The sequence below is a fragment of the Dreissena polymorpha genome, chromosome 16, assembly GCF_020536995.1.
Source record: "Dreissena polymorpha isolate Duluth1 chromosome 16, UMN_Dpol_1.0, whole genome shotgun sequence".
Lineage (NCBI taxonomy): Eukaryota > Metazoa > Mollusca > Bivalvia > Myida > Dreissenidae > Dreissena > Dreissena polymorpha.
In genome coordinates, this window is record NC_068370.1 from 16,000,855 (window position 1) to 16,014,642 (window position 13,788).

The window sequence follows — 13,788 nt, forward strand, 5'->3', positions numbered from 1 at the left end:
ATTCCAGCATTGTCAGATTTTATTTTATTTAAAAAAATATTTGTTGCCATAGCAACTAGAATTTTTGACGTATGAACAAAATGTAATGACGCGCATAATGTCCATATTGCCATCTATTCATGATTCAAGTTTCATGAAAAAATATTAAAAACTTTTAAAGCTATCGCAGGATCCAGAAAAGTGTGACGGACTGACGGAGAGAGCGCAAACCATAAGTCTTCTCTGGTGAAACTGGTAGGGGACAATAAAATTCAGATCTAACAATGCTGCCTTGTTATGGAAAATGATCGTTTATCATCAAAATGCCTTCACAGGGCAATGTGTTTATTATTTAAAATATTCAACCCGCTATATTTTTAATCACCTTCAAGTTTTCAAAAAGTATAAAATCATATAAACCATATTTACCTGACATATCTGTCCTGGTCTCTCTCCACAACTCCAAGCAGCCAGTACAACTCAGACATATTCACATCGGCTGCAACAGTCCAGGAAGGTCAAAGCAACATTGCATAGCTATATCAGTTTACAAGGCAATATATTTGATAAACACGGATGATCCTGATGATCAATTTTTATTAAATTATTTTCCGCACTCTCACATTGCCAGGTGCATTCAATGTTTAAGTCTTCTTAATACCGAAACTGGACAGCTAAATTTTTTATACCTTTTTGGCATTTTCACCACGAGGTTTTGACTTCAAATTGCAGTTAAATATATACTATATATATGTAATGCATGTCCACTCACTCTTGGTAATGCTATAAGGGCTTCAATGTGACTAAAATAGGGATATAAAACACAGGATGAAGGGGTTGGTGATCAAATAAAGAATAAAAAAAAGGCTTATAGGAATTAATTTTGATAAGATTCTCATCATTGAAACATTAAATATGTTTATCTGTAGACACACAATTTATTGCCACTCACTCTTGATGAAGTCAACGAGTGCTTCTATAGCAACCAGCCTCACATCTCTGAACGTGCCATGCTGGGCGTAGCTGCGGAAGATGGATGGGTCACTGGGCAGGTGACCAAACTTCTGCAGCACCCTGATGGCTCGAAGACAGCTGTCCGAGGAAACAGGAGCTTGTCACAAACATTAATAATGCCCCTGCACTACCTTGCCAGCTATGTTCAAGGGATATAACTGAGGACTGCGTGGATTATTGTACATGAAACAAAGCGTCTTGCACATCTTTAAATTTAATTCCTTAAGATATGTATAATTCGCTCCACAAACTTATAGCATTTTTTTTCAGACAAACACACAGACTGACCAACCAACATTTACTAATGTTTCCACCATCCCTGCAGGGCTGTTATTAAATTAAGGCTTGAGATTGTATGGTGTAACTGTCCAACAATCCTATATAAGATACAGTAGTAGAAAGCTGTTGGGGGTAATAACAAGTAGGGTGCAAACGCAATGGATGAACCAGAATACAATACATGTATATATTTGCTGTTTTCTGAAAGTTTATAATACACGTTATGTTACTATTACCATAAGTGACAAATCTAACATGAATAAGCATTGAGAATATCTACCTGACGGTGACTGAGTGTCGGTAGCATGGCAACAGTTTTTCCAAATTCAGACATCGAGTTAGTTCTTCCAAGATGGACTTTGTGTCAGATGAAAGGTCTGCATTGATACTTTGACTGTAAAAAGATATTTGATTATGAACAATTGTTTACTTAAATTTTTCAAATGGTTATTCATTACAGTGCTTTTTTAAGCACTGGGATTACTTTATATTACTGTACTATTTTAAGCACTGGGATTACTTTACATTACTGTACTATTTTAAGCACTGGGATTACTTTACATTACTGTATTATTTTAAGCACTGGGATTACATGACAGGTGAAATTTTATTTAAGAAATGTTTGATTGTTCATTGTTTATTAGCCTTTCAACAAAGATTTGTTCATGTGCACAGGAACCACAAAGGTGCTAGCCTGAGTTCTTCAATAAGCATGCATGAAAACCAAATACAGCTGTTAATTTCCTAATAAACAATGATAATGATAGAGAAACCCTACTTTAACATGATGACTATTATTGTGCATTCGTAATGAGAACTGCATTTGACTATAATGATCAGATAAATTCGCTAATTTGTTTCCAAAACCAGCCACAACTATGCCAGTGACAAACCTATTCATACAAGTTCTCATTTTCATTAATAAAATTCGAACAAATCATAAAGGATCACGGTTTTGCATTGTTTACTGGTATTTTGTCAATGACAATGTGTAATATATCACATGTGCATAGATAAGGCTGCCATGACCATAATAACAATTAGTGGTACATACATACCAAAGTAAAATAGTATTTTTTTGTTAAAAAAAATATCATTTTGCTGCTATAACACTTGTTTCATGAACACATACCCAGTGATGGTCACTGTGGTTACAGCAGGGGTTACTGTGGCAGCAAGCGCGTCTATCAACGCTGCACGATAGTAATTATCTGAGTACTGAAACCAAGCACATCATATCATAGGGCTGAAACCAAGCACATCATATCATAGGGCTGAAACCAAGCACATCATATCATAGGGAAGTACAGAGGACACTTACACTGAGTACTGAAACCAAGCACATCATATCATAGGGAAGTACAGAGGACACTGAGTACTGAAACCAAGCACATCATATCAAAGGGAAGTACAGAGGACACTGAGTACTGAAACCAAGCACATCATATCATAGGGAAGTACAGAGTGAGTACTGAAACCAAGCACATCATATGATAGGGAAGTAGAGAGGACACTTACATTATCTGAGTACTGAAACCAAGCACATCATATGATAGGGAAGTAGAGAGGACACTTACATTATCTGAGTACTGAAACCAAGCACATCATATCATAGGGAAGTACAGAGGACACTTACATTATCTGAGTACTGAAACCAAGCACATCATATCATAGGGAAGTACAGAGTGAGTACTGAAACCAAGCACATCATATCATAGGGAAGTACAGAGGACACTTACATTATCTGAGTACTGAAACCAAGCACATCATATCATAGGGAAGTACAGAGGACACTTACATTATCTGAGTACTGAAACCAAGCACATCATATCATAGGGAAGTACAGAGGACACTTACAAGAACAGCTGAAATGCATATCTATCTAACTCTCTTTGAAATCATTTGTTGAGGTGTAGTGCATATTGTGTCTGCCTTTCTACAAAAGATATCCTTGGTTTGTACCCCCTTGTGGGAGCATTCTGAAGGCATCATGTATTAGTTCTACCCGTGAAATCGATGAGATCAACTTTCATCTAAATAAGCTTTGATAATTCGATGCAAACTAAACAAATGAAATAAGTTTACACTTACCCAGTCATCTTGATAATTGACAAAAGAGACCAGAATGATATATTTTATGTGGCTTCGTTAATGTGGCTATTTTACATACCACACACAAACGAAAAAAGTTATTTTTTGGTGATAAAAGTTGCATTTGTTTTCTGGGGAAGTTAAACTAATTTTATAAAACTTTCAGATGATAGGGCATATTTATAAATCACTTAAACAAACACACAATACATATGTGATTTCTTTTAGTAATGATTGCTAATGACTTTTAAAACTTATTTGGAGTAATAATTAATCATATGAGTTCAATCTTACTCATTAAGAAAGTGTGGAGTATCCATAACTTTTAAAAAACGAAAATGTTCACAAAGCCATGCCATACAGTACCTTGTTTTTGCTGTTATCATTGTACTTGAAGAGATCTAACAGGAATCGCACAACCTCGGGTGGGCAGATGTTGTGCATGTTCCTAAGCTGGGACATCGCTAGTGGAATTGCCTAGAACACCAATACTCCTTAATTTCGTACCACCAGCAACTATCAGGCAAGCTTAAATATTGCTTTTGAATCACTTACAAGATCTGAAATGATGATATGGCTATGTGAAAGCACCTGTGAATGTTAAAAAAGATCTGTTCTTTTTTCTGGAAAACATTGTTAGTTAACATCATGCTAAAATGGGACTCGTGCCATCTTGGCCAGCGCAGCTACAGACCAGCCTGCACATTCCCGCAGTCTGGTAAGGAGCTACCCTGTCTGCTCATGTTACCACAAAACCTTGCGTGACTTTATAGAGGGGATGAAAACTCCTGACCGGATACCACCTGTTTGTTGTTTTTCAGTTTTTAGTAACAGTGCAAGCTTTCTTTATCAAAAAGTTTCATAAAGATTAGTCAATCCAAACTTAGGTTATTGAGCAGAAATTATCTGTTTCATGCTGCCCAACAGCCACACCCACTTAACATTTGTCCGCTCAGAAGCAAAGTGAAAATATCTATGTGCAAACAGCATAAAACCAGAACAGCCTGCGAGTAACTCTCAGTCTGTTCAGGTTTTATGCTATTTGCTGCTCATCAATAACTAATCATTGGGAATGAAGCCTTTAAAACTTGAATCTAGTTAGAAAGGTCTTTAATTAAATTTAACTTTCCCTAGGGACTACAAACACGTGAAACTGCATATCTAAGTGGTAAAGGGTTAATATACTTCTTTGAACACCTGGTTAATAATTGATATATATTTCACTACTTATCAACAACTGTATACATGATGATGATAAGTATAGTTTTTTAAGGGTTTATTAATATTAGAATTAAGGCATAGATAATTTATTTGTAAATAGGTTTTTAATTCATCTAAAGTAAACACTGACTACGTCACACCTTGATGAGGAAGTAATGCTGAAAGTTGCTGAAGTTGTTCTGTCTGACAATACTGGGACAGGAGTGGGAGCCAAACATCTTACGGAATATCATCAACATGGCTGGAGGGCCCGCCCAGGAGGCAACCATAGTGTTCGCTATCTGCAGAGACAGAGAGAATGTACTACAGGTAATGACATGGATATATGTATCAATAAACTTTAAGACAAGAGAATCGAAACAATTTAAGTAAAACAAGGCAATTGTCAAGCAAAATGGTCCCCTACCGGTGAAACTCCACCATTGTCAGATTTTTTTTGGATTTTTTTATTTGTTGCCATAGCAACCAGAATTTTTTACGTACGAACAAAATGAAATGACGTGCATAATCTCCATATTGCCATCTATCCATGTTTCAAGTTTCATGAAAAAATATTAAGAACTTTTAAAGTTATCGCATGATCCAGAACAATGTGACAGACTGACTGACGGGCACACAGAGCGCAAACCATAAGTCCCCTCCGGATTCACCGGTAGGGGACAATAATGACCAGCGAGGAGAAATACAGTAAAGCAGTAATGTCAATGGTTGCACTACTTACCTTAGCGAGGCACATGCCGGCCTCAATCCTGACCTTGTAGTAGGCCTGTTCACACTCCAGCACGTCTGTGAGGGCCCGGCGAGTGGCAGGGGATGCAAACTGACGCAGGGCATGGATTGCCTGCAGAAAGAGGAAAACAGTTAACACTACATTTAATTTAGCACATAAATGACTAAAAATTGTAAAGCTATTGAAGATATTGAAACTGTCAAAACTTACACTAAAACACTCAGTGTCATGAGGTATGACCAGTTGGATCCTGCTGAACGGTCACTATTTAGAGGTGTGAACAAAATCTGGCCTAGAGATATCAAAGCTCTAGTTTGTGGCAGTTAATATCGTATAAAAGAGGGCCATAGGCAACCCAAAGGAACTATACTGTACAAGAAAGTAGAGTTCACAATGTTTTACAATAGACTAATAAGGAAAACAAACCATACACCCAGCAGCCATGTCTTAAAACAAAACAAGAATGCCAAACTGTCACAAGATACGCCCGTTTGAAGGTTTTGGAAAACTTAATAACTTTACCATTTGAGTGGCAAAATTATATATTTTTTAAAATTAAGCAACACATAACTTTACAATTTACCCTGCATTACCAATATTCAAACTTGACCTAGATATTGTCTAGATACAACTTCTGACTAAGTTTGGTGAAGATCGGATGAAAACTATTTGAATCAGAAAGCGGACACTGCTGTGGACGCCGCCTGCCTGCCGTCCGCCAAGGGTGATCTTATAATAATTTTCGACAGGCTTATAAAAATCAATTTCAAAATCAGCTCAGATATCATAATGACACATCCAATGTTGTGAACAAGCTTTCTGATGAGATGGTCAAACATGTGACTTCTAGAGTGTTCAAATGGTTTTACTATTTCCCTTTTCCACTAAGAAGCAAAGTGAAAACAGCTATATGCAACCTGCTTAAAACCAGAACAACCTGCAAGTAAAAGTCTGTTTTATGCTGTTTGCTGCTCATTAGTATCTTAGGGTAAAATATACAATATTTAAAACTTGAATATATTTAGAAAGGTCTTTTATTTAATTTGGTTTAATTTTTTGGACTACAAACAGGTCAAAATGCATATATGAGAGGTTTAAACTGGCTCACCTCTATTTGAGCAACAACATCTCTCTCGTAGCGTAGCTGGTACTGCCACATGTAGTCGGGCTGTTCCCAGGTGACACTACGTAACAGGTGCATGTCCTTGTCCATACGCAGCCATAGCACTGGTGAATCAGCACTGAAACAATCAGTCAGCAGTTATAGTCTCTTAATTCATGCGCCTAAAATGCTGTCCCAGATAAGCCTGTGCAGTCCGCATAGACTAATCAAGGAGGACACTTTCCGTCTAAACTTTTTTTTTTTAAAGAGACAAAAAAAAAACACACATAAATGCAGAAGGTTTAGTCCCTGATTATTCTGAGTGAACTGCACAGGCTAATCTGGGATGACACTTTACGCACATGCATTAAGCCCAGTTTTCCCAGAACAAAGGTATATTAAGAAACAAGCACATAATTGACATATTGAAAAGCTTTCACTGATATTGCATGTCTATCAGATAGTCACAATTTCTGTATCTGTTCGAAATATCCATCTCAAACATTTGTTTACTGTATATCCAATACAGTTGACTATTCAATTCAAACATGACAAACACATATAATTTGTAACATGAACATCAAATTAACTATGTTTTGGTTTGAACTAATTAGTGTCAGGTGCTTCATTTACTTACATTACAAACAACAAATGTAAGATCCTTTCATAAATAACACAATTTAGATAAATGAAAGAAACAATAAGTTGCTAGTCAACATATAAAAGAAAAATAAAACAAAACTAGAAGAGGCCGACGCGTATCCCCACTCCGCATGTTTGACCCAGGTGCGCCCCATGGTTGGTAATGGGTCCATGCATAGTTGAGATTGACCTTATTGTCATAAGAGATGTTCAGTATCAATTAGAAGTGAATTGGTGTAGAAATGAAGAAATTATAGTAAAAGACAATTTTGGGTGGGTGTGGCCTATTATGGGCGGGGCGCCCCAGGGTTGGTAAAGGGGCCATACATAGTTGAGATTGACCTTATTGTCATAAGAGAAGTTCAGTATCAATTTGAAGTAAATCGGTGTAGAAATGAAGAAATTATAGTAAAAGGCAATTTTGGGTGGGCGTGGCCTATGTGGGCGGGGCGCCCCAGGGTTGGTAATGGGGCCCCAGGGTTGGTAATGGGGCCATGCATAGATGAAATAAACTGCATTGTCATAAGAGAGATTCAGTATCAATGTGAAGTGAATTGGCGTAGAAATGAAGAAATTATAGTAAAGGCAATTTTGGGTGGGCGTGGCCTATGTGGGCGGGGCGCCCCAGGGTTGGTAATGGGGCCATGCATAGTTGAGATTAACTGTATTGTCATAAGAGAGGTTCAGTATCAATTTGAAGTGAATCCGTGTAGAAATGAAGAAATTATAGTAAAAGGCAATTTTGGGTGGGCGTGGCCTATGTGGGCGGGGCGCCCTAGGGTTGGTAATGGGGCCATGCATAGCTGAGATTGACCGTATTGTCATAAGAAAGGTTCAGTATCAATTTGAAGTGAATTGGTGTAGAAATGAAGAAATTATAGTAAAAGGCAATTTTGGGTGGGCGTGGCCTATGTGGGCGGGGTGCCCCAGGGTTGGTAATGGGGCCATGCATAGTTGAGATTGACCTTAGTGTCATAAGAGAGGCTCAGTATCAATTTGAAGTAAATCGGTGCAGAAATGAAGAAGTTAATGTAAAATTACATAAAAAAATGAGTGAAAAACTCTGACCCGGACCTGCCCCAACCCCCATAACTTTTGACCCAGGGGTCAGATCAAAATTCCGTCACTGTCACCGTCGCACATATGCTCATAGCTACCATGTATGTAAGTTTCAAGGTTCTAGTGCTAATAGTGTAGGAGGAGCAGGTGGCCAGGACGGACGGACAGACGCACATCAATACAATATCCCCACTTTTTCTCTGAAAAACGTGGGGATAATAAATAAATAAATTTAACATGCTAACTGAATATTTACCCCATAATGCTGTTAATAGCCCTACAAATCAGTTTACGTGTATTTGCTGCATGACCCTTTGAAACAAGAGATGTGTTTGTCAGAAACACAATGCCCCCTATTGCGCCGCTTTGAAGCCATATATTTGACCTTGGACCTTTAAGGATGACCTTGACCTTTCACCACTCAAAATGTGCAGCTCCAAGAGAAGTAAGTAAGAGATTGAATGGAGAAATGATTTTTTGTTTGTTTGTTTTTTTTTTACCTTTGACCTTGAAGGATGACCTTGACCTTTCATCACTCAAAATGTGCAGCTCGACGAGATACACATGCATGCCAAATATCAAGTTGCTATGTTCAATATAAAAAATGTTATGACCAAACTTTAACGAAGGTTAAAGTTTTAGGAAAGAAAAAAACAATGATATTTGACCTTTGACCTTGAAGGATGACCTTGACCTTTATTTTTCACCACTCAAAATGTGCAGCTCCATGAGATACACATGCATGCCAAATATGAAGTTGCTATCTTCAATATTACAAAAGTTATAAAAGTTTAACCAAGGTTAAAGTTTTGTGACACACACATACAATGACTGACTGACACAAGGACAGACAGACAGACAGGCCAAAAACAAAATACCCCCGATCTTTCGATCCGAAGGCATAAAAAGGTCTACAGCATTTATACATAAGATGTTATTTTCCAGACAATTCATTCAAAGTAGATATAAGCTTTGATCCTTTAACACTTTGATACGTATTTTCATGCGTTTGTAGTCCCTTAAAAAGTTAGATTTAATTAAAAACCTTTCTAACTTGATTCAAGTTTTAAAGGCTTCATTTCCAACCCTTAGATACTGATGAGCAGCAAACAGCATAAAACCTGAACAGACTGCAAGTTACTTGCAGGCTGTTCTGGTTTTATGCTGTTTGCACATAGCCATTTTTACTTTGCTTCTAAGTGGGAAAGGGTTAATTTCACACTTTAAAGGGCACAACCAACTTTTATGCGCTGGCATTTTGGATAAACCTTCTTAATAAGTGCAAAAGTAGATCATTTTCAAAGTCAGAGCAGGTGAGATGATATTAATGTCATATGAAATGTGTCATTTTAGACTAACCTCGATAAGAATGAAAAGACGGGCCTATCAATAGGTGTTTCTATGCGTCTGTAGATGGAGGGGGCATAAAAATACACGTGCTACATAATTTGACCCTTTGATTGAAAACATATATATATATATATATATGCAAATGTCTTACAGAGGACTGCTACTTATGCATGATTACATCAACACTACAACACCATGGTTGCCATGGTAACTTACTCCATAGCACTGAGGTCCATGTCTACTTCTTCCCCAGTCAACAATGGAATCTTCTTTTTTTTGTTCCTGATATAAAAAGATGATAGCAGTGATCAAAATAAGGAAACATTTTGGAATCGGCACATGTGTTTGTTACTGAATAACAAAGAAATAACAACTGCAACAGGTATCAACATTACCAACCCTTTCTGGCTTTACTCTGGTTACTTGGTTTTATTTCCGAGTGTTAAACAACCTTTTTTCTACTTCCTATTACAGATCTTAGAAAAGACAATTAAAAAGATGAATTTATCATTTGTGGAATTAAAATGTGCTATCTTTAGAAAAACTCACCATTTTATGCAGATTTCCATTTTGATGGAATTATCTTTTGCATAGATCACATTATAAATCTATAAACTATATGTAAATGTATTTCTAGGAAAAATTGTCAATGTGCTGTTATTATATGATCATTTCTTGCATGAGAAACAACACATGTTTATCTTATCATGTTCCAGTACAGTTTAGCATCACAATCAATGGAATTCGACAAATGACTTCAAGATATCTGTAGTTTGGCATATCCTCAGTATAGAGTTCAAAGAACTCTATACAGAATTTAAACAAGAGCACCGCCTTGCGGGTGCAGACCGCTCATCTATTTTCTTTTTAAAGGTGAAGGGACTCTCATTTTCAATCACAAAGGAGGGAGGAGTGGAGTGAAGAGGGGTGTATAGTGTGGGGTTGTGGACATTTATTACATTATCTTCCAAAAAAGCGAAAAAAAAAAAAAAAAAAAAAAAAATCGGGGGGGGGGGGGGGGGGGGGGGGGGGGGTTTATAGTGTGAGGGTGTGTGGTGATAATTTGTGAGATGATCTTAAAAAAAAAAAAAAAAAAAAAAAAAATCAAAAAAAAATTTGGGGGGGGGGGGTGGGGGGGTGGGGTGGTGGGGTATAGTGTGAGGGTGTGGTGGTCATTTGTGAGATGATCTTATAAAAAAAAAAAAAAAAAAAAAATTAGGGGGGGGGGAGGGGGGGAGGGGGGGGAGGGCACGGGGGATGGTTTGGGTGAAGTCTATTGTGGTATGTCAGGTAAGAGTAGTTTCATCAAAGTATCAATCAAATCTAATCATAAATAAAGAAGTTATGGCAATTTTAGCAAAATTTAATAATTTGACCTTGAGAGTCAAGGTCATTCAAAGGTCAAAGTAAAATTCAAGTTGCCAGGTACAGTAACCTCATGATAGCATGTAAGTATTTGAAGTTTGAAAGCAATAGCCTTGATACTTCGAGTGGATCGAAACACAAAATTTAACCATATATTAAAAGTTACTAAGTCAAAAAAGGGCCATAATTCCGTAACAATGACAACCAGAGTTATGCAACTTGTCCTTTTACTGTACCCTTATGATAGTTTGTGAGTGTTCCAAGTATGAAAGCAATATCTATGATACTTTAGGGGTAAAGTGACCAAAACATAAATCTTAACCAAATTTTCAATTTTCTAAGTATAAAGGGCCCATAATTCCGTCCAAATGCCAGTCAGAGTTACATAACTTTGCCTGCACCGTCCCCTTATGATAGTTCATAAATCTTGCAAGTATGAAAGCAATAGCTTTGATACTGTAGGAATAAAGTGGACCTAAACACAAAACTTAATCAAATTTTCAATTTTCTAAGTATAAAAAGGGCACATAATTCTGTCAAAATGCCAGTCAGAGTTACATTACTTTGCCTGCACAGTCCCCTTATGATAGTTAGTAAGTGTTGCAAGTATGAAAGCAATAGCTTTGATGCTTAAGGAATAAAATGGACCTAAACACAAAACTTAACCAAAATTGTCAATTTTCTAAGTATAAAAAGGGCACATAATTCTGTCAAAATGCATGCCAGAGTTATCTAACTTTGCCTGCCCAGTCCCCTCATGATAGTAAGTAAGTGTACCAAGTTTGAATGCAATAGCATTGATACTTACTGAGAAAAGTGGAACTAAACGCAAAACTTAACCAAAATTTGCAATTTTTTAAGTACAAAAAGGGCACATAATTCTGTCAAAATGCACGCCAGAGTTATCTAACTTTGCCTGCCTAGTCCCCTCATGATAGTAAGTAAGTGTACCAAGTTTGAATGCAATAGCATTGATACTTTCTGAGAAAAGTGGACCTAAACGCAAAACTTAACCGGACGCCGACGCCAACGCCAACGCCAACGCCAACGCCAACGCCAACGCCGACGCCAAGGTGATGACAATAGCTCATAATTTTTTTTCAAAAAATAGATGAGCTAAAAAGTATTTAGTTCAATCACATCTATTTTAACAAAGTGATATAAAATAACTATTATCTTTACTTAAAAGGAGCTAAAAGTAATCACTCATTCAGGTTAATTAAACATGAAAAATAAAAAAAAGTGTGAAAATAGGTATTACGAAAGAAAATCACTTTGACAAAAGGAATAACTTTAGGAAAAAATGGGTATTCTAGAATAAACATCTGCTTCAAATTATCCAGAACTTCAATTTCAGCAAATTCAATATCACAAAGTTAAGCTAAAATTATAAAATCCTATGCATAATCTGTTCAGGTGTTGAAGCAAGTTCTTGATATGTTAACATACAACATAATATTTTATTCCAAAGCAAGGACTTTTCATGGAATATAAGTATTATCCATGCAAAAAGGATCTCATACCTTCTACTTTTGGAATGACATGTGATCTCAAACTTTGTCTTATTTTCTTCAATGTTGAAAATGTGGTTAAAAGACCCATCCAGTTCTTGAATGGTCACTTCCAAAGGTCCCTGAATTATTGTGAACATGACCACTGTTATAATATACATCTTGTAGAAAATGTGAATAAAGCAGCATTAATTAAAGCTCTGTTACATAATTGATCAAAATACCTGTGCCCCTTTGACAGCCATGCTTAAAGGCAAATAACTCCAGAATTCATCAATCACAGGGAATAATACCAATGGTCATGTACTTGCATTACTGGTGATGCATACTTGAAGGTTTACTGCCTGTAAAAGCTGCTTGCTAAACAAACTTATTACATTTTATGCTGACTGACACATAGACGGACAAACCAACCAAATGAGTGACTTCAATATACCACCACTACAACTTTGATATCTAGATTACACATTTTTATTTCTTTTAATTGCCATGCTTACCTAGCAACTAGACACAGTATCCAATTGGATTACAAGACCTTATCACATGAACAATGACAATATTAATATGGAATGATGTACAACTGGTTGTTGCTCAAACAGAGCACTTTTGAGTGAGCATGTATTTCAATGCGCTCTTACCATATATTTGAGTGAACCCTTAATTCTTATTTTAGCAAACCCTTACCACATATCTGAGCAAGTCCTTACCACATATTTGAGTTAGCTCTTACCACAAGTTTAAGTATATCATTACCACATATTTGATTGAACCATTGCCACATATTTGAGTTAACCCTTGCTACATATTTAAATGAACGCTTGCCACATATTTGAGTGAACTATTACCATCTATTTAAAAGAACACTTACCACATATTAGAGAGAAAACTTACCACATATTAGCTAGAAAACTTACCACATACATCAGTTAGCCCTTACCACATATTTTTATTTTAGAGCCATTACCATATATTTGAGAGTCATAACCACATATTTGAGTGAACCTTTACCACATATTAATTTGAGACATATTTGAGTGAATCCTTACCACAAATTTAAGTGAGCCATTACCACATATTTTTTCAACCCTTTCCACACATTTGATTGACCCATATTTGAGTGAACTCTTACCACATATTTGAGTGTGCCCTTACTACGTATTTGAGTAAACTATCACCATATATTTGAGTGAACCCTTACCATTTATTTGACTGAACCCTTATCACATTTGTGAGTGAGCCCTAATAATGTATTTGATTGAATCATTGCCATATATTTGATTGAACCCTTACCCCATATTTCAGTGAACCCTTACCACATATTTCAGTGAACTCCTACTACATTGAATGAACTCTTACCACATATTTGTGTTAGCCCTTACCAAATATTTGAGAAAGCCCTAAATTACCACATATTTAAGTGAGCCCTGACCATATGTTTTAGTGAT

At 36.6% G+C, this 13,788-nt stretch overlaps 1 protein-coding gene across 5 annotated transcripts in view; it reads right to left on the reverse strand.

The window, feature by feature from the left end:
- Nucleotides 1–13,788, reverse strand: part of LOC127862980 (transcription initiation factor TFIID subunit 2-like) — a 52,252-nt gene that overhangs the window by 18,748 nt on the left and 19,716 nt on the right. For 4 of the 5 annotated variants that reach the window (XM_052402257.1, XM_052402260.1, XM_052402259.1 and 1 more), the window contains exons 15-25: nt 12,356–12,465; nt 9,684–9,749; nt 8,374–8,394; nt 6,423–6,555; nt 5,306–5,425; nt 4,725–4,865; nt 3,730–3,840; nt 2,405–2,490; nt 1,553–1,666; nt 932–1,071; nt 409–478 (exon numbers count right to left, since the gene is read on the reverse strand). In XM_052402257.1, coding sequence (XP_052258217.1) covers nt 409–478; nt 932–1,071; nt 1,553–1,666; nt 2,405–2,490; nt 3,730–3,840; nt 4,725–4,865; nt 5,306–5,425; nt 6,423–6,555; nt 8,374–8,394; nt 9,684–9,749; nt 12,356–12,465 — 1,112 coding nt within the window. The remainder of the gene's footprint in view (nt 1–408; nt 479–931; nt 1,072–1,552; nt 1,667–2,404; nt 2,491–3,729; nt 3,841–4,724; nt 4,866–5,305; nt 5,426–6,422; nt 6,556–8,373; nt 8,395–9,683; nt 9,750–12,355; nt 12,466–13,788) is intronic. The other variant, XM_052402258.1, reaches the window with a different exon arrangement.